This window comes from Misgurnus anguillicaudatus, chromosome 18 (assembly GCF_027580225.2).
Source record: "Misgurnus anguillicaudatus chromosome 18, ASM2758022v2, whole genome shotgun sequence".
Classification (NCBI taxonomy): domain Eukaryota; kingdom Metazoa; phylum Chordata; class Actinopteri; order Cypriniformes; family Cobitidae; genus Misgurnus; species Misgurnus anguillicaudatus.
In genome coordinates, this window is record NC_073354.2 from 38,249,434 (window position 1) to 38,269,575 (window position 20,142).

Consider the following 20,142-nt stretch of genomic DNA (forward strand, 5'->3'; position numbering starts at 1 on the left):
TATGACCCTGCCTAAAGTCTTGTTTTGTGATTTACTGTTTTCTACATAAAATCACAAAGAACATTTTGTAATAATATGATCTTGATATCTTTAATATTGACTGTAAGATCATTTCAAGGATTGAAATCAAACTTTGATGGTGCTAATCTCATCATTAGTTTAACTACACTATCACAATTAGTTAACTACATTAGTTAGCATAAACAAACAGTAAAGAATATTTTCACAGCATTTATTAATCGTAATCTGTGTTAATTTGAACATTTACTAATACATCTGTTAACATTAGCTTATGTATAATAAAACTAACAATGAACATTACCAATAATAAAATGTCAGCTAATGCATTTACAAATGTTAAAGGGGCCATGGCATGAAAATCTGACTTTCTCCATGTTTAAGTGCTATGGTTGGGTCCCCAGTACTTCTATCAACCTATAAAATGTGAAAAAGATCAACCTAGTAACTTAGTTTTGGTAAACCATTCTCTACAAGCATGTGAAAAAATAGGTAGTTAAAATTTGGCTCTCCTTATGATGTCATAAGGAGCTCTTATTATAATAATACCGCCGCTTAATCTGCACTATCCAATCACAGCACTGCCATTTAGTGCAGAGAAAAGCACAATTGAGTTTTAATTGCAACAACCCACCATCATTGTGATCAGTGTTTGAAATTCATCAGCTCATTTGCATTTTAAAGGACACACCCAAAACAGCAAATTTTTGCACACAACTACATAGTGTCAATTTTAAAATGTTATAATAAATTATTTATATGTTATTTTGAGATAAAACTTATGTGCATATTTGCTCTTGGAAAACATAATATTTATTTGACATCTTAAAAAAGTCTTGTGCCATGGCCCCTTTAAAAAATGAGACAAAACCTATTTAATATATATTGTATAATATTTATAATATGTATATATATGTATATATATATATATATACTTAACTTCCGGTCTCTGTTTGTTTAATGGTCTGGCTAGTGGCTAATCCCTGCTGAAAAAAAAACAATAAAACCATTACAGAAAATTCTAATGGTTTCCATTAAAATACCAATAGGAACAATTAGCTTTTACCATTAAAACCACTATACTGTAGTGTGTTTTGGGCCATATTCCAATAGAATCAATAAAATTCCCAATAAAATCAATAGAATTCTCTGTAATGGTTTTAATGTTTTTTTTCAGCAGGGATATGAACTCTGGAACAAATACCTAATCAACAGTAAAAATAAAATAATCTGTAGTTACATTACATTATATTTACACACAGTGTAGTTACGCTTAGTGTAGTTTTTGATACGCTTGATTTGAACTAAGATAATCTTGTTGTTATTTATTTAGCTAGCTTGTTACCAGAAATAAACTACCCTAGGACTGTTGTTATTAATTATTTGTGAAAGTTTACCGTAAGTTATGTTTGTTTCACGAAAGCCGTTTGTTTATGTTGTTACTGAAACCGTCTGTTTGTTTAACATATGTATTCATATTTATAAAATCTGATTGAAAAATTATGAAAAAAGACTCATAACAGTGTAAAAAATCTTGTGTTTATGTATAATTTCATTTTATATTCACTGTGAAATATCACAATATAATTATTTTAACATTTTATTCAGACTCTTTAATATTCTCTTCTTGTTAAACTTAAATAATATAATTGATTTCGATTGAATTCTGTGCGTTCACACTTCCGTGACGCGTTCAGAAAGCGATTCCACCGAATTCTCCTCTGATTGGCGCACAATGACATCACCCTGCGCTCCCGGACGCGCGCGGCCGCTCAGCGGCGGCAGCGCGCATCATCATTGGTTCGGCCACACGTCAGTCTCACGTGAGAGTCAAGCTGAGCCGCTAGAAACTCCAACTCAGTGCCGATGAGAGAGCAAAGCAGGACGGGAGGAAAATGTTGCGGGTCACGAGCTCCGGGACCGGCTGATCAGTAACCGACTTCACACACCGGAAGCCACACACGATTGATCATCGCGTTAAATGTGAGTCTGATGATCATATTATACTATTTAGTGTGCTCAGTAGGGGCTCACACTGAAATATATGTATTCTCAATGTATATAAATGATGCTTTTATTATTATAATCAGATGTTTATTATAGAATTGCACTGTTTGAGTTGTTTTGTAGTCATTGCAGGTTTTTTTAGATCTGCATAATCCAACCAGGCAGATTAATTAATATTAAATTCTTTATTATAGGATAAATAATATTTATACTAGGTGCTTATAGGATTTTGTGTTTAAAACGATTAAACTTAATTCCCCACCATTACTGTTATCAGTCTCATCCAGAGCTTGAGTTAAGATGTGATGGGTAGCTGATAGATTTGACAGGTGTGTTGTGCAATGAAAAGATTTGTAAATTGCATGCATTGTCAGCACATGAAATAATGATGATGTCTGGCCTTAGATGCAGAACCTTTCCATATTTTATTCCCAGCACGTCCACATGCTGTGTTTGGGAATGGGCTGTGTGCTCTTTTGAATTTAATGGGGTCAGCAATACGGTTTTGTACACCGAGAGGCCGTCGGGGTAATAAGATGCACGTTTGATAAGCATTCAAAATATATCCTGGTTAAAAAAATCAATAGACGGCAGTGAGTACATGCTGTACTAAGTTCTCTGTGTTTGGACGATGCAGTGGTGTGCAGTTGTACGTTCGGAGATACTGTAGGTGCAGTTGCATTAAAATGTTTCACAAAGTTTGACAAGTCATGTGTCCATTAAAACTGAGCTTCTGTGTTTCTTAGTTCACTCATCATCATCGGTTCCTCCCAAGACTGGACGTCTTGAGTTCTCTGTGGAGCACCAGTCCTCTGAGGTCTCTCCATGCCTCCATCTCCACTCGACGACAGAATTGTGGTGGGGCTGCCAAGGCCTATAAGACCTCAGGACCTCCGACTCCGCCTGGACACCAGCTACCTGGAAGCCACCGTGGGCTCCGTGGATACCGTCAGCGAGACGACGGTCATCAGAAGCACCACAGTGGTGAAGATCCAGGCGACCAAGCTTTCGTATATGCCCTCGTCCAGCGGCTCCACGCGCTCGTTGACGTGTGGATGCACCAGTGCCAGCTGTTGCACCGTGACGACCTACGAGAAAGACGGGCAGACGCGGTCCCTGAGCCGGGTCAGCGCCAGCAGCCCCGATCTGAACTCTGGAGTCAGCTATGGCGTTCACCCCGTGCCCCCCGTGCCGTCGGCGGGCCGCAGCGAGGCGTACAGCGCTCCCAGTCTCACCTCCGCCGTGACCAGGGGCGGCATGCGGGTCATCCACCCTAGCGAGCTGGCGAGGAGGCTGATGCACTGCCCCGAGGGTCACCCGGTCGGCCCCGTGCCTGTCATCATCGACTGTCGGCCCTTCATGGATTTCAACAAGAGTCACATCAGGGGCGCGGTGCACATTAACTGTTCGGACAAGATCAGCCGCAGGCGACTCCAGCAGGGCAAGATCACGGTTCTGGACCTGATTTCTTGTCGTCAGAGTAAGGACTCCTTCAAGGGGATTTTTTCCAAAGAGCTGGTGGTGTATGACGAAACCACAGTCGACCCTGGACGGCTAACACCGTCTCAGCCTCTTCACGTGGTCTTGGAGTCTCTGCGCAGGGAAGGAAAAGACCCCATCGTCCTTAAAGGTACTTTCAGAATAAAATTTTTTGACTTTTATATGTATCTAGCAAGTTTACCCATGCCTTAAAAGATCTTGGCACGAGGTAATGAGCCGAAAGCGTTAACGTTTGTAAGATGGAGTCCTTCTTCAGTTTAAACATTTAGTTATCTTCTCTTATCTTGTGTGCTGCCCTTTAAATTTCACAAACATTGAGTCCCACTACAGCTTTCAGAAATAGAAGCGGCTGAATTATTCATTTTTAGAAATGTGTTACCCAACACCTACTTTTAGTTTCACTGGCACATGAACATATGAAACATGAATCTGTACTTTCAAAGACAATGCCAAATTCATTTTACTCAATCCATTACTTGGTATGGAATTTTTTTAACCTATGATTTTGAATAATAAGTCTCACTTTCACATGATACTTTCATAACTGTTATCTTGTTCTGTATTTGACGCCTTTGATAGCCTTACATTAGTAGTTTAGTCTGGGCGAGATGAGATCAGGGTCTGAGATATTATTTTCAAAAATTCCTGTAACGTTAGTTGCTGCAAATGCAAATCTGTAAGTTTTTGTGACTGTACAAAGCACATAAATATTTAATTTAGTTATGACTAGCTGTCTGCGCGCTACATTCTATTGTTCACAGTGATGCACTTAATACATTTGCATGTTTTTTTATCAAAATGATGCGCTAAATGTTTTATAGACGATTTCAGCAGTAACAATATAAACACACGGCTTTCGTGGTCCGCACGTAACCTCCGGTAAACTCCGCTAAGAATAAATAACAACAAAGTCCTTTTAAAGTAGTTAAATATACAACACGTAGATTACCTAGGAAACCAAAACATTTGTTCTTTTTGACAAGGTATTTGTTCAAGAGTTTAGTTTCAGCAACTAGTCAGACCATTAAACAAACAGAAACCGGAAGTAAAGTTCGGACCAGACACGTATCTCGTCACTGCACATGCGTTCGATTAAATGGTCTATAAAACGATAACAGCGGTTTAGGGCTTTTCTTTGAATTTAAGGCGCATTCACGCCATATCTTAATTACAAGATTTTAATGTGTAAAAACCGTCCACATTCTCGTAGAGCTCATAATTACAGATAGACCGGGAATTTTTTGAAAGCTACAACTCCATCTTTGATAACTACTATCACGGGATATTAAAGGGTCCATTAAATTATCACTTTAGGATCTTGACAGAAGTAGTAGGTCATCCGGGTACTTTTCGCCTACACTGAAAATAATTATTCATTGAACGTAATCAATTTTTTTAAGGTAAGTGGTTGCTATCAATTTATTTAAGCTACATTTAAACAAAAGTTTTATATTTTATTTTATGTTACTTCGTTATCTTTTTTGTTTAAATGTAGCTTAAATAAATTGATTGCACTGCTTCTTGGGGTTTATTGCTTTAATTATTCAAAGGACCGAAGTCAATTATTCCTCTTATATCACGTTACCACAAACATTGTTCTGGTGCCTATTTTTAATTTGACAAGTTAGGTGTGCGGTTATCAAAAAATAATGCATACCCACGGAACATTTCTCAACCAATCAGAATACAGCATTCAACAAACCCGTGGTATAATTGCGATTAATCGCATACAAAATAAAAGTTTGTGTTTGCATAATATATTTGTGTGTATTGTGTGTAGTTATTATTTATATAGAAATACACACATACATGTATCAACGTAATCAATACATTTTTATTTAAGTGTATTTTTTACATTTATATATTATATATAAAACAAAATATATAAAACAAAATATACACACACACACACACACGTAAATATTTCTTAAATACATACATGCATTTGTGTGTATTCAAATATACAAAATAATTTCAGACAGTGCACACATATATTATGCAAACACAAACTTTTATTTTGTATGCCATTAATCGTTAATAATCTTTTGACAGTCCTAGTTATTATTAATATTATTACTTGGCAAGCTTTCGGTGTTATACAATATTTAGCATATGCGTTAAAGGCGGGGTGCACATTTTTTGAGAAACGCTTTGGAAAAGGGAGTCGGGACGAGTGCCAAAACACACTTGTAGCCAATCAGCAGTAAGGGGCGTGTCTATTAACCAATATCACGGCCTGGGTTGCGTATGTGTGGGGCTGGTCTATCAAAAGAAGGTCCAGATTCTATTGGGGTAGGGGCGTGTTTGTTTAGGTGATTTCGAAAGTCAACATTGGCTTTCAGAGATCATGCACCCCACCTTTAAAATGTAATTTTTTTTGTAAATATGTATGTGAGTTGAGCGTCACATGTTATAAACACCTTTCATTCTTAAAACAAGTGTATATAACACAAAAATAATAAACAAATAGGATCAACTACAACGTAGTTGTAGTACAACAAATAGTTGCTTTGCAAAAACAAACTGGAGTGGCATTTGGAGATAAACAAATAAGTGGGACAGTATATCTGTTATCTTTCTATTCGAGCACGGTGCAAGTGCTTACTGAGCTTTTGACTATTTGCGTCCAGTCCGGCACATACAGGCATACCCAGCTGCTATCACAGAGGGATTGCTCTGCTCATCTGACCCCTCGATGTGAGGGCCATGTGCCACCGCATGCCTGGGTTTCTGGCAGCAGCTGAGGGTGAAGAACGAGCTGTATGCTAGCGGCTCGGGTCGGTTACCATCTTTTCCTTGTTTGGCTGGTGTGGAGAGTCCGGGGAGGCGGGTAGAGTTCATCAACCGGCTCCTGTCTCATCCGACATCATCCTGTGTGAGAGCACACAGCCATGTGTCACAGCTCCATGGCTCTGGGCCAAAACCTAGTAAGCTGCCTGCTTGGACAGCATTTCTAGGCTTCATAGATGCACTACCAGCTGATCTAAAATGTAGACGGCGACAATATTGTTATTCTAGGAAAGTTGCCTTTGTGATGGGTTGTGTGATACTGAAAGGTATAAATAAAATACTAAAATATAGATAATCAGAAAAAAGCGGTATATAATCTGTAACTTAAGTCTCTCAGGGTTCCCACGGGTCTTTGAAATCCTAGAAAGTTTCTGAATCTGGGGGAAAAAATTCAAGGCCCTGGGAAGTTTTCAAAAATATACATACATAGATGCAGGTCATTGAAAGTGCTTGAATCTATTTTATGCAAAAAGTTTTCTGGAAAAAATCCATATAATTCCTTGTGTAGTGTAGGATAATATCATAATAATTCTAGACTTTTTAAGCACACATACTAAACTGTTCACTTTAAATGCTTATATCTTCTGTATGCAAATGTTGATTCATACCAAAATGCTTTTCTGCATAGTTGTGTTTGACACATGAAAACGTCTCGGGTTACGTATGTAACTGTTGTTCCCTGAGAAGGGAACGAGACGCTATGTCTCCCTTGCCATACTTGCTGCGTCCCTGTAAATCCGTCTTTGGCAATATTTCAGATAGCGATATACTTGCTGGCTCCTGCGTCACCACGTCTTTGTCGTAAAGCCTTACTATTGAATTTGATATACACATTCAGACGCACTTACCCCTGGAGGTGTCCCCAAAGTGTCACCGCAGTGACGCAGCGCGAGTTCCCTCGAAAGGGAACTGTAACAATGTATCTTAAAAGGTAACATGATGTAACCTTGCTCTCACTTCAAATGTGTCCCCACATTTAGTCCTTGAATTTGAGGGTATTGGTCCTGGAAAGTCCTTAAAAGGTCCTTGAATTTGAAGGTAACTAAGGTGTGGGAACCCTGGTCTCTCTATCGCCATCTCTGTCTGAAACATAAAATTGCAGCTTACTTTACGTACATATATGTATTGCACAACAACTGATATTTCTTGCAAAATCCAACTCGACAGTGGTTTTTGTTTTTTAACCAAAAAAGTTATGGATTGTAGCTGTAACGTCAAGCTCTACCAGAATAAATTCGGTTTCGATTCTTTATGTGGCAGTAAAGTATGTTGGTATATAAACAGTATGTCACCATATGCACCCATTAAGATGCTTTTCTAAACCCAAATGAGCTGTTTTGCTGTCTACATAAACAGCTGGAACCTCAACCGAACCACATGTGATTGAGTTGGAACGCATCATGCGTCTAAATCCTTCGATTGGTCTGAGTCATTATTGTCCTAAATCTCATGTGGCTTTATGGAAAGGCCAAGTATTTATTAATTTCTCCATCAATCAAGTGAACCTGGGCAGAGGTTTGAGATTTGCATATGGCCTCGATCTTTTAAGAGGTTTTTAGAAGCGAATGATCTCTAATGTGAGTTTATCTTGTCTTTTTGGAAACGCATGGCTGTTTCTAATCATTTCATACATCTGCTCGCTCGACGTTTGCCAGTTTTTGAGTGGCAGACTTTGCGAACATCTGAGCAGCCAAATGTTGCTTTTGTTGTCATGCGTACTATATTCATGCTAACTTGGCATCAATGCTAACTAACGGTTTGTCTTGCTTATACTTGGGGTTAGAGATTTAAACAAACCCAGTCAACAACCACCCAGAAGAACCCATATCAAGATACTGAAAACAAAGATTAATAAGTAGGAAGCAAACCCTCACAGAGTTTATGGTGTTATTGTGCGTTTTGTGAACTGTTGTCATAGCCGGGCAGATGGTCGCTTCAGGTATTTTAGTCTTTGTGAGGGTGCGAGCTGAAGTGTTTGATTAACTGCTGCAGGTTTCACATTTGGTTAACTGAAATTTAGCAGACAGTAACTTCCCACCCTTAGTTCATCAGATAAATTTTATTTGAGGAAGCACAGATGTCTAACACAAGTTAAACACTCATTATTTTGCTTGTTTGCCGAGTACAACAGATGTTTGCTTAAAGCCGCCAACTTGACTATTATAATATAATTTATAGAAAAATTACTTTTATGTCTCATGTATTATAGCTTAAATGTTTCATTAGCTGGATTTCCATCACACAGATTTTATGCACATTTTGAAGTATAAAAATCCCTTAATTTGCAACAACGTTTTTACTTTCTCTTGAGGTGGTTTTTGACTTATGCGAAAAAGAGTAAAAGTGAATAATGTGAAATGAAACGCATTTGCCGAATAAATTCTGACCCAGCAAACATTAAACCCACGTTGTCTAGCTGTATCCACTATGATGTCTTTCCCATATAAACTGCAAAAAATGATTTTCAAGAAAAATTTTCTTAGTATTTTTGTCTTGTTCTTAGTAAAAATATCTAAAAATTCTTAATTTAAGATGCTTTTTCTTGATGAGCAACATGACTCAAGAAAACAAGTCTAGTTTTTAGACCAAAAATATAAAATTTAAGTGATTTTGTGCATAAAAAAGCAAAGAAATCTGCCAATGAGGTAAGCAAATTTTTCTTGAATTTTTCTTCAAATTAAGTGTTTAAGAAAAAAATTCAAGATTTTTTTTGCTTACATTTTTTTGCTTGTTTTATGCACAAAATCACTTACATTTGATATTTTTGGTCTAAAAACTAGACTTATTTTCTTGGGGTGTTTTGCTCATAAAGAAAAAGCATCTTAGATATTTTTACTGAAAACAAGACAAAAATACTAAAAAAAAATTTCTTGAAAATAATTTTTTGCAGTGTATGGGGCTCGACGTCATCTTAATGCACGAAAATTCGACATTTCTTCTTCTGTGCGCAGCATTCAGTTTGGCAATTACAAGCTGCACTGCTAGTAAATGTATAACTTGGCAAATCTTATCTAAATGCAGTCCTGTCTCCGTTTTCTTGATGGAATCGCCTCTAATTTGCATTTGTTTGTTTTTCTTTTTTTACGAATTTAAAAAGATTCACTTCATATTTGGATGGAAACCCAGCTCTTGATACCAGATCAAAAATACCTCTTATTTTATACTGACTAAGGTAGCGTGCTTACCAAAGCGTTTTCAATTGTTGTCAATGGAAGCGGCGCGCTTTTCGAAAACACTAGCAGCTGTCGGGTTTTTGCCACACAAATTATCGTGGTTTAAATGTTGTTAAAAACAATTGTTTAAAAATCCTGATTTTTAAATAAACCAATAGTTGAAGTGACATCCCTACCCAAATCCCAAATCTAACCCTAAACACAAGCGACAATGGTTTAAAAATAGGAAAAACAATTAAGTAACCAATACGTGAAACTGACACGGAAAAGAAAGTCTGAGGTACAGACACGGAACAATGCGGAGATCCGTGACAATGAGATGGATAAATGAGCAAAATATTCCTTGGCTATACCACGGGACTTTGTTGCTGATCATGTTGCTGTCACAGTTATGAAATTGGCTGATGGTTAATTGTCTAATAAATTGTGCCGACTATGACGATTAATTGCCTGTTTTAGGGCTTTGACGTTTAATTCTCATAGATTTTTTTTGTTTGTTCATGAAATAATTTTTATACATTTTTGTGATTATTTAAATAAAATCTTTTGCAAGGTTTACCTGGCAGTAAATATTAACACACATAACACATATTTAAAAGTAATTATTTAAGGAGTATATCTTTCAAAAACTGAAAATTCTTCATAAGAAATAAACACAATATATTCTCTGAAAAATAACTGAAAATAAAAATGCAATCAAAATAAACTGACTATACCAGAACAGGCCTTTCAGATCATACTGCTTATCAAAGTTTTGCAGCATTTCTTTAGATGCAGTTTTTTTCCACTGTATTTAATGGCTTTGCAATGTATCGTGTTACAGTGTCAGTTAAGGAGCACCATCTGATACGGTCTCGTTTATACAGGCGCTGCAGCTCCCCCTTGTGTTTTTAAAGAGATGTGCAATAATTGCGGTGATCTGAAATCACTGCGATGAGGTCAAACAGTCACGATGCGATGATTATTTAATAATTTGACAGCCATATTTCCATGTATACTCTTGATGCATATATCCGTTTCCGTAAACAATAATGATAACTATAGAAAGATTTATGTAGTTATATTGGACTTGATTTTTTTGTTTTCTAACTAAATTCTGCTAGCTGTGCTTTATGCGTTAACATCTTGTGGTCGTGTGTCATAGGTGGTCTCGCTGGTTTTCGACAGAGCCATGAAGATCTCTGCGAAAACTCTCTTCAACCGATGGAAGGGCAGGACGGCAGTACCGCCATGAGCCTGACGGGGGCGCTACCTCATTCTATACCCTCCACACCAGATATAGAGAATGCAGAGGTGACTGCGATCCTCCCTTTTCTGTTCCTGGGCAATGAAAGAGACGCTCAAGACCTGGAACTAATGCAGCGGTTAAACATCGGGTACATCCTCAACGTGACCACGCATCTGCCGCTCTACCACTACGACCTCGGGCACTTCAACTACAAACGTTTACCGGCCACCGACAGCAACAAACAGAACCTGCGGCAATATTTTGAGGAGGCGTTTGAGTACATAGGTATGACTTATTTCCTGTGTTTGATTTCATGATGACGTACATACAATATTTGTAATAACTTCCTCTCTTCCAGTGTGGTTGTTTGTGGGTTTCTGAGGCCTGACGTGATTTGTTTTGTTCTTAATAGAAGATGCTCAGCAGGCCGGTCAGGGCCTCCTCATTCACTGCCAGGCCGGTGTGTCTCGTTCGGCTACCATCGTCATCGCCTACCTGATGAAGCACAGCTGGATGACCATGACAGATGCCTACAAGTTTGTCAAGTCTCGACGGCCTATCATCTCCCCCAACCTCAACTTCATGGGTCAGCTTTTAGAGTTTGAAGAAGATCTTAACAACGGCGTCACTCCACGTATACTCACGCCCAAACTCATAGGCGTCGAGACGGTCGTATAGCATCTCCTTCTGAGCGGTCTGCAAGATGATATCCATCATTAGGGATCTTTTATTTGAGCTAAATGAGGATTTCCGCTTCAGGATATCCTTAAGTGGCCATTTAAGGCCTTTTTTCCTTCACTCTCGTGAATTTCGAGATGAGGATTGGGTGTCAAGATAAACACTGTGTTTTGCGGTCATGTGCACTTGGCCGCTGGTGCTTGCTTTAGCTCCAAGGGGAGAGAAAAGATTAAGGCTTTTGGTATGCCAGTATTCTAATTTTATTTTTATACAGGAGAGCGACCGCTGGCACGGCCACGACAAGCCTACGGTGGCTTCACTGTGCAATAATTTCTGAGCGGAAAGCATCCGGGGGAGCGATGTGTACTGTATATAACCATTTGTGAGGAAGACTTTTACGTGACCTCGTTGCATACATTTTCATTGGAGTCGAGTTTAAAGTGGACCCGATCGTCTCTGTGCTGAACGATTTGTGGCTTTCATCTTCACAGCATAAAACACCTAAAACCAGCGTATGAGTGCCAGTCTGTGTAAGGGTTTTTACCATAATCATGATTATCTCTGACAATCACAACTACTTATTTTAACAAGTCCATTACAAATAAATAACTGCATGATAAGAAAAAGAATATGGACCAGTACAAGTATATATATTGAATATTAAATTATATAGTTATAATAACCATTTGCTTGAAGATATAAAGAACAATTGAATGTTTACCCTGATATTTTCCATATGATATATAAGTAAATGAAGATATCTCCAAAAATGACAAAAAATTTGAAAGATGGAAAGCTTACAGTGTGCAAATATAATATATGTGTGCATATAACTTCATATGGATTATAATTGTGTTAAGCATTTTTATCATTTTTGGAGTTTGTATGGAAAAGTTTCTGTTTTACTGAGAAACAACATTTGTAAATGACATGAGGGTTAGTAAATACTGTTTCCTTTAAAGGGTACTTCGACTATAAAACGTTATACTTTATTTGCCTTATACTACTGTAATTTATTAATAAAAAAAGTCACATTTTAATTATTTCAAAAAATCTCAACATGTAATACTCATTTGAAGCTATAGAGGCCGCTATTAAGTTTTGCGCATAGTGCATTCTGGGTCAATGACGTGTAACTGTTCATACCAGATGCGAATGAAGCAAATGAATTGCTTTATTCGCGTGTAGTTGGACGCTTGAACATTTTGAGTTAACGCGTAAATTCTCACACGAATTTGACGCAATTTTTGAGTTAATGCGTAAATTCTCACACGAATTTGACGCAATTTGCCGGCTTTAGCCTCAGTATGTATGTATATATGTCCATTTTTAACTCTCATCTTCTGGTTCACATCATTTTACAATCTTACTGATTGAAGACTTGCTTACCATGTTTACATCGCTGTAGCGTTAATAGAATGAGTTTTGTTTGAAACCTTTTGACTTCATGATTTGTGATGTAAACAAAATGGCGGCCTCCGAATGAAAAGATTTTATTAAAGTTTTAAAAACTATGCCATTTAATTTCACATTCATATAGCCAATCCCAGTGTTAATCTATTAAGCCATACATGTGTTTATAGTTGGGGTACCCTTTTAACATCATAACACATTCAGTCTGTTTATCTCTTCACATATTAAATAGCAATAGGCTCCGGGCCGGATCCGTACCAGGTCTGCTCCGAAGGCGGCAGCTCCGGTCTGGATCCGTTGCGGATCCGCCTCAGAGCCTATTGCTATCGGAATTCTGCTCATGTTGGTATGTTTTCACTGTGTTGAACTTTTTCTCTGTTACACACTTCAGACTTTGTCGTCAGTAATTGTCCCTCTATTGGTGCCTTACCTCTTGACTACTCGTGACGTTTTTTTTTTCGAGTGGGCAATGATATGAATTTCTTTTTAATGTGTTAGATCAGTGTCCTAAACTTTAGCTCCATCACACCTGTGTAGTGTTTCAGGTGTGTTTGATCATGGATGGAGCTAAACTCTGCAGGACAATGGACTTTAATACCAATATTATGGGGCTGGTTATACGTCATTCTAATGGGGCTAAGTTATAAACTGAAGAAGTTATAAATAAATAAGAGCAAGTTCTTATTTCCCATGAAAAACTGAAATGCTGTGAATTAACAAACTCTGGGTTTGTCTAAATATTGAAATACAAAGAAATTATTTTTCATTGTGTAATCTCTCAACATTTAAAATGTTTTCTATATAAAGTTTTATTATTTAGCTTTTCACAAATTTTCTCACTTTGGCATAATACTACTTTTTAAAAAAGTAATGCTACTAGACGTAACCTTTAGTAGTTAAAACGTTTCAAATTGTATCCCTATGTTTGTCATTTATATTTATGGATGTGAATTGGGCAGGTTAACAATAACGTACAGTCAGCATTCACAAATAAACCAGACCCTGACAAACGGGTCTTTGTTTTTGCAGTAATAACCTGGCTAACTGTACAAATTAGTGATGCACCGATATATCGGCCTGTAATCGGTATCGGCTGTGTGATTGTTTTGAATTGGGTCACAATGACAACAGAATTGCAGTTTTACAATTTTCACTTCTAGGATTTCACAATACAATTTAAAAGAAGTAGTAAACAGTTAACTATCGGTATTGGTAAATATCATTCTTAGTAATCGAATATCGGTATCGGCACAGAAATTTTGTATTGGTGCATCCCTATTACAATTACTGTATAATGTTTTTAAAGAATATGTATACAGTTTTGCAGTTATATTCCTGTTAATCTCTACTGTCATGAATTTAATTTTTTTTAATCAAATGATATGACATAAGGGTTAAAACCAGAGCAACACAGTGAACCAAAAACCCTCAGTGTCGAAAACCAAAACCAATTACCATTTTCCTTTTCTAATTCATTCTGGGTCCTACAAACCTAAAACAGACATCATTCAATTAAAATGTTGGACGACAATTTCTGAATGCAAAGCACATTTTTAATATTCAAATTGCTTTTTAGCTATATCTGTATATTTACTGCTGTTTGTTGGATGTGCAAAGATTCTCTTACATTAACGTTCGGCTGATGCGAATTGCAACTCGCAGCCTTTTTATTTTTACATGCTGATTTTCTGTCACTTTTGTGTCACACTGTGCTTGTATGAGCGTAACCCCGAGCATCTGAATCCGCCTCATGGATTTAAAGGGCAAAAATACTCCGGGTGCACTCATGAAAATATGAAAATTATTGCAGCTGTAGACATTTGCAAACAAATCTCTATGCATTGTTTATATTTTGCACTGACTTTTTTATTTAGTATTTTTCCCCACAAAGGTGCTATGATGCTGGAGGCCTTCCGCAATGTTTTTGCATGACCTGCTTTGGTAAAGTGTCTTCCTGTAAGCCAAGAGCTCTCTTTAAATGTCAGAGTTCAAAACACAGATTATTTTGTAACGTGAGGTTTGGAAATAAACAAACAAAAAATATATTCTGAATTACTTATTGAGTGTTTGTGAAGCAAAAATGTATGCATAAATGAGTCCAGAGGAGCTGATTTATTACTGGTTCTTTTTGGAGAGACGCATCTCACTTTTACTGTTGCTCATATTTTAAGGTGCCACAGAATGCATTAAAATAATCTGTTAAATTGTTCTCTAATATCTACATAGAAGGTTTGTTTCTTTATTAAGTGCACAAATTATACAGAAATGTTTTTACATGTCCATTTACAACTCTAGGATTTGCCCTTAGAATGAAATGGTCTATTATTACCTAATTTAAAAGGGTCATGAATAATAATGTTGAGCTCTGCTCTGATTGGCTTTTTCACAAAGCAGTTCAGTTCAGTAGTTCTTGTGTTTGAGCCTGTATCAGACGAAGATACAGATTTTGAGAAATAATCAATTATAATTAAGAACGTAACTGTAACATCAATAGTAGAACTTGTGCTTAAACGTTAGCATATAGCATTAACTAGCATTAGGGCTGTAACGATACACCAAACCCACGATTCGATTCGTAGAAGTAGAGGACAAAAAGAAAGATTTTTATTTAAACCATATTTTTTATTAAATAACATTTGAAAAACCTTTATAAACTGAACACCAAAGAACAAGATTAACTATGCAAATTATTAACAATATAAATAGCCATATATAAAATAAATAAATAGCCAAAGCTATAACACTTGTGTTTTCTTTTTAAAGCAACACTATGTAGTTTCCATGTAAAAATGACTTACAGCTCCCCCATGTGGTTGAAAAGCGCAACAGTGCCTGGTATCAGACACTCTTCTGCAGGCAGAGGGAGGGGTGGGACTGTGTGCTCTACCCTCCACCGCCACTTTCGGAGTGTGCTTGTAGCAGCTAGGAGGCTGCTCAGGTTGCAGCAACAGTACAATTTGTCCAGTTAAAAGTTGTTCTATCACTGAAATAATTTTAGAGACATTATTTAAAGGTAAAAAAACTACATAGTGTTGCTTTAACAAAATACTGTTGAAAAACAAACAGAACTCCATTGTGGAGATGATGTTTTACATTAAATGTCTTTAAATAAATTGTCAAGAGTTAAGAGAGTAATTTGTTTTTCGTTATTTTTAAGTAATTTCGTTAAATCATATGTGAATGTGTGGAAAGCCACACATGCTCAATTTAAATTAAATATCCATCCACACAATAAAGCAAAAGCACGCTATCAAGCGCTGTCAAGAGCATGCCACACCAGCAGGCGAGGATATAACCCAAATCGTGTTCCGCAATATAGTGAGATAACTGAGCATCTATCTGTATACATGTTAGAAGCCCTGTTAGCACAGTTATTTTTAGCAAGATATGTCCGCCATTGCACAGAATCATCAACAAAGCAGTCAGCGGCGCACAATCTTGACATCAAACACAGTGGATAACGGCACCCCCGGTTTTACTCTCTACATGACACCAGTGTAACCGGGGTTTCTTAAAAAGCTCACCCTGGCCGGGGTTTTCAAATATGCTCGGTTTCAGTGCCCTGATACTCCTGTTTCGTGTGGACGAACGGCCGAACCGCGTGGAAAAACTCACGGTTATAAAAATACCCGTGTCCGTGTGGACTAGGCCTAAGATTAAAGAATTAGCATCGTCTGCCTTTAAGTACAGTTTAAAGTTTAAAATGACTTTAATCCAATGATCAACACAAATACAAATCGCCATAATACAACGGATTGCTTAGCGACATTAAAACCACTTTAAATAAAAACCTTTAATGGTTTTATCTTTGGTTTGCTCGGTGCGCTAAATATTTTTGTTTCTGTATGTTTTACTAGCATATATCTCTATTTTCTATATTTATTTTATATTGTTAACTTCAAATAATACTAATAGCAATTTAAAGATGTGGTAGCATTGGATCTGGATGGGAAGGATAACTCTGGGAGTTGAAAGGGGTGTGTCGCGATTCTGCCTTCTCAGACCACGTTACAGTGGATCTGAGTTTCGTGATTTCGGTTTCATATTGCATATTGTTACAGCCCTAACTAGCATATAGTGCTAACTCAGCAGTCACAACTTTGTTTTTAGCATTGTAACAACATTGTAATTAATTTAATATGTAATTTAATGTTGGTGGCATACATCTGGACAGTAAAGTCACAGTTGGTGTAATATTGAGATTGGCCGGTTTTCCAGCGGTCTTTTGCGTGCACAAGGTTTACATAAGAAGAAGGAAACAATCATGTTTGAGGCTCATGATATGTCATTACCATATACAGAACTCTTATTATTCATCTATGCTTAGGTAAATACAGTTTTACATTCTATGGCACCTTTAAGATTGCTTAGATGAATGAATGATAAATCAGATCAATCATGTTACTTGTTGAGTAGAAGTACTGTTTTGTATAAGCAACATACAGTTTTTAGTGTTGTTTATAGTGGGCTGCGTAAAGTCCCCCTGTAGTAAATAATTTCATCATTTAAAACTCATCTTTGAGCATTATAATAACAGTTTTTCCTATTACAGTAATTTTTTCATGTTTTAAAACAGCTTGAATGTAGCTCTACACCCTTTTCGCATTTAGTATACTTGACCATGAATATGCAAAATAATCCCCGCCTCTGCTCAATCACACCAGCTCATATCATAGATATATATTTACATAGATGCTACATTCGGCAGTTTCAGACACATCTATGGCTCAAACTACTGATTTACGCGTTTGGTTGCATGTTTGTGACGTAGGAAACTAAGATGATTACAAACTGCATCTTTGGAAAACTCTCAGCAATGGTGAGAAAATACTCTTTAAGCATATAAACAACAATAAAAAATGTAATTTTCACCACAGGGGGACTTAAGGCTATAAGGAATTGCCAGAAGACCCTATTCAACATCTTTAAAACACCCTGCTGAACGCATACAATATAACACCCTTAACACTATGAACACCGGAGTTCATGCACTTACTATAACCGGCTCCAAAACAGTCTAGTGTTTTCTTTAAGTGTTGGTCGCTTAACCTTAAACTTCTCTGCTGGTCCTCTTGGTCTATTTTTGTGATCTGAACTTTCCTCGCTGTGGTATATTGGGATTGTCTGATCAGGGAGGGCCGGGGAGTCAACAAGGGCTTTAGTAAATTGCTCACCAAAGGAATGAAGTCTAAAAATAGTTTTAGTGTGGTTTCTAATTAGGACAGATGGAAATAGCACCCCAATAATATAGTCCAATCATTACTGCCGGCCTGTCACATTGGAATAACCCCGATCACAGCCCTGAGATCCCAGATATGGACGTATTAGGCAAAGCAAAGCATGACAACAGAGAGCAGTGATTTAAATGGAGCGGCTTGGAATGGGTACCCCATAAGACTTCATGAGTTATATTTCATTCAAATGTCAACTAGGTTTTGGGTGTTTTCATATAAAATTTCATTAATTTTGAGTCAATTGTTGACATACAATTCGAATAAATATCTGCTTAAGATTTCATTTATAATTGTATTTACATGTGTCATAGAAATTTAAGCGTGTGGCTTAAATGACACGCTTGAGGAGGTCTGATTCAGAGTCAGCTGTCCGGGGATGTCCCAGCCACGAGACATATCAAAAGTGTGCCATGACTATATAACCTAAACAATACTTTCATTCAGGGAGTTATTTTATGTTTAAAGGTTTCTTAAATTTTACTGCTTATAAATGAAGGTCTGAGTGCCTTTTTGTCTTGCTGGAAGAGGTTTAGGAGATGGAAAAGTTGTCAACGAGAGATTTATGTGTCACCTGAGACTGTTTTGACGGCAACAAGCTGTGTCTGGTCTGGGGTATGGCGTATGGGATAACAGTTTGTCTCGCTTCTGTTTTTGTGCATGTCTGTGTTTTTGATTAGTAAAAGTTTTGTATACAAATATGTTACAGTACTGTACTCCTCAAGAATGAGAAACAAAGTTTTGACTCCCAAAAATGAATATTGTTACAAATTTCTTTGGTCCACTGAACACAAATGAAGATATTTTGGAAAATGTTTGTAATCAAACAGATCTGGGGCACCACTCAGATAGCAGACGACTGCGGGCCGGATCCGCACCGGACCTGCCGACTTTGACGCGGATCCGCTGCAGATCTGCCCCGAAGTCGTCTGCTGTATTTTTTTCACTATGGAAGTCAATGGTGCCCCAGATCTGATTTCAAATATTTTTTTATATCTTCATGTTTAGCAAAACAAAGAAATGTATACAGGTTTAAAACAACATGAGGGTGAATAAATGATGGCAGAAATGTAATTTTTGGTTGAACTATCCCTTTAACCGAGCACTCTATGGGCAGTAACAGTGATCTCATGCTAGTATGTTGAAGGTAAAACTAGCTCCCCTGTTTCACTTCCAATAATCTCTTTTTCTGATTCCTGAATATTCATAACACAGCTCGGACAGATGTTTAGTTCTGCGGCTGTAAGTTTTATAAGACACGCTGTCTTAAACAATGTCATTCCTTTATTAACCTTATGTTTACAGTAAGTCTGTATTTTCTAGTTACTGTTGCTGTGTGTCTTTATGTCCCCACTTTAAACTGACCTGCCATGTTTGTCCTTTTTGGAATGAGCTCTGGAGATACTTTCACTCAGATGAGGGTCTATATGAAACCTCGATGGGCGTCTCTTGAGACAACAGCTGCGCAGTTTAATCAGCAGACCGTATGTCACAGCCTTAAAAAGCTGCAACGATGAAGACACAAAATCCTATTAGGTCACCATACAAAAAAATAGTGTGTGAAATACAATTGTGTAACCGTGGCTCAAAAACGTACATTGACATGTGGTAGGTCATCGTTTAAATTCCCTTTCACTGAATTTGAGCTATATCTGCTGCTATGGTTGTAGTCCCCAAAGCACAGTGCATCCCTATTAGTATGATTTTAGTAAACATGAGCAGCTGTCTGTTGCAAATCCATTAAATATTCACAAGCAACATAATCTTAGTCTATATATGTGTACTGGTTGTTATATTCACAGTAAACAGTGGGTAAACAGAAGCAATAATGTCAATGCTCGATATGGCAGTAGGGAAGAGGTTAAGATTCTCCGCTGTAATGGGAGTCTGAATGAAAATCTGTCCTTGCATAGCTGAAATAAATGGCTCTGTATTTAGATGTAATGCTAATACACTTCCCTGTTTAGATCCAGAAACATGTACCAGATCTAACTTTAGCTTGAAATATGAAACCATCACAATAAAAAAGCTATTTATAATAGCTGTGCTGTTTTGTGGGTAGTGAGTTATCTCCAAATGACAACATTACAATACTCAGTAAAGC

At 37.3% G+C, this 20,142-nt stretch overlaps 1 protein-coding gene across 1 annotated transcript; it reads left to right on the forward strand.

Annotated features, from left to right (window-relative positions):
- Positions 1-1,822: 1,822 nt before the first annotated feature.
- dusp10 (dual specificity phosphatase 10) lies at positions 1,823-14,671 on the forward strand. Its single transcript, XM_055185654.2, has 4 exons — positions 1,823-2,001; positions 2,772-3,655; positions 10,633-11,001; positions 11,129-14,671. Exons 2-4 carry the CDS (start codon positions 2,851-2,853, stop codon positions 11,392-11,394), a joined length of 1,440 nt encoding a protein of 479 aa, XP_055041629.2. The 5' UTR covers positions 1,823-2,001; positions 2,772-2,850; the 3' UTR covers positions 11,395-14,671.
- The last annotated feature ends 5,471 nt before the right edge of the window (positions 14,672-20,142 follow it).

Coding starts and splice junctions, on each gene's coding strand:
- dusp10 (XM_055185654.2), top strand. CDS start 2,851: ATGCCTCCATCTCCACTCGACGACAGAATTGTGGTGGGGCTGCCAAGG. Junction 3,656..10,632: donor AGACCCCATCGTCCTTAAAG/GTACTTTCAGAA, acceptor CGTGTGTCATAG/GTGGTCTCGCTGGTTTTCGA. Junction 11,002..11,128: donor GGAGGCGTTTGAGTACATAG/GTATGACTTATT, acceptor TGTTCTTAATAG/AAGATGCTCAGCAGGCCGGT.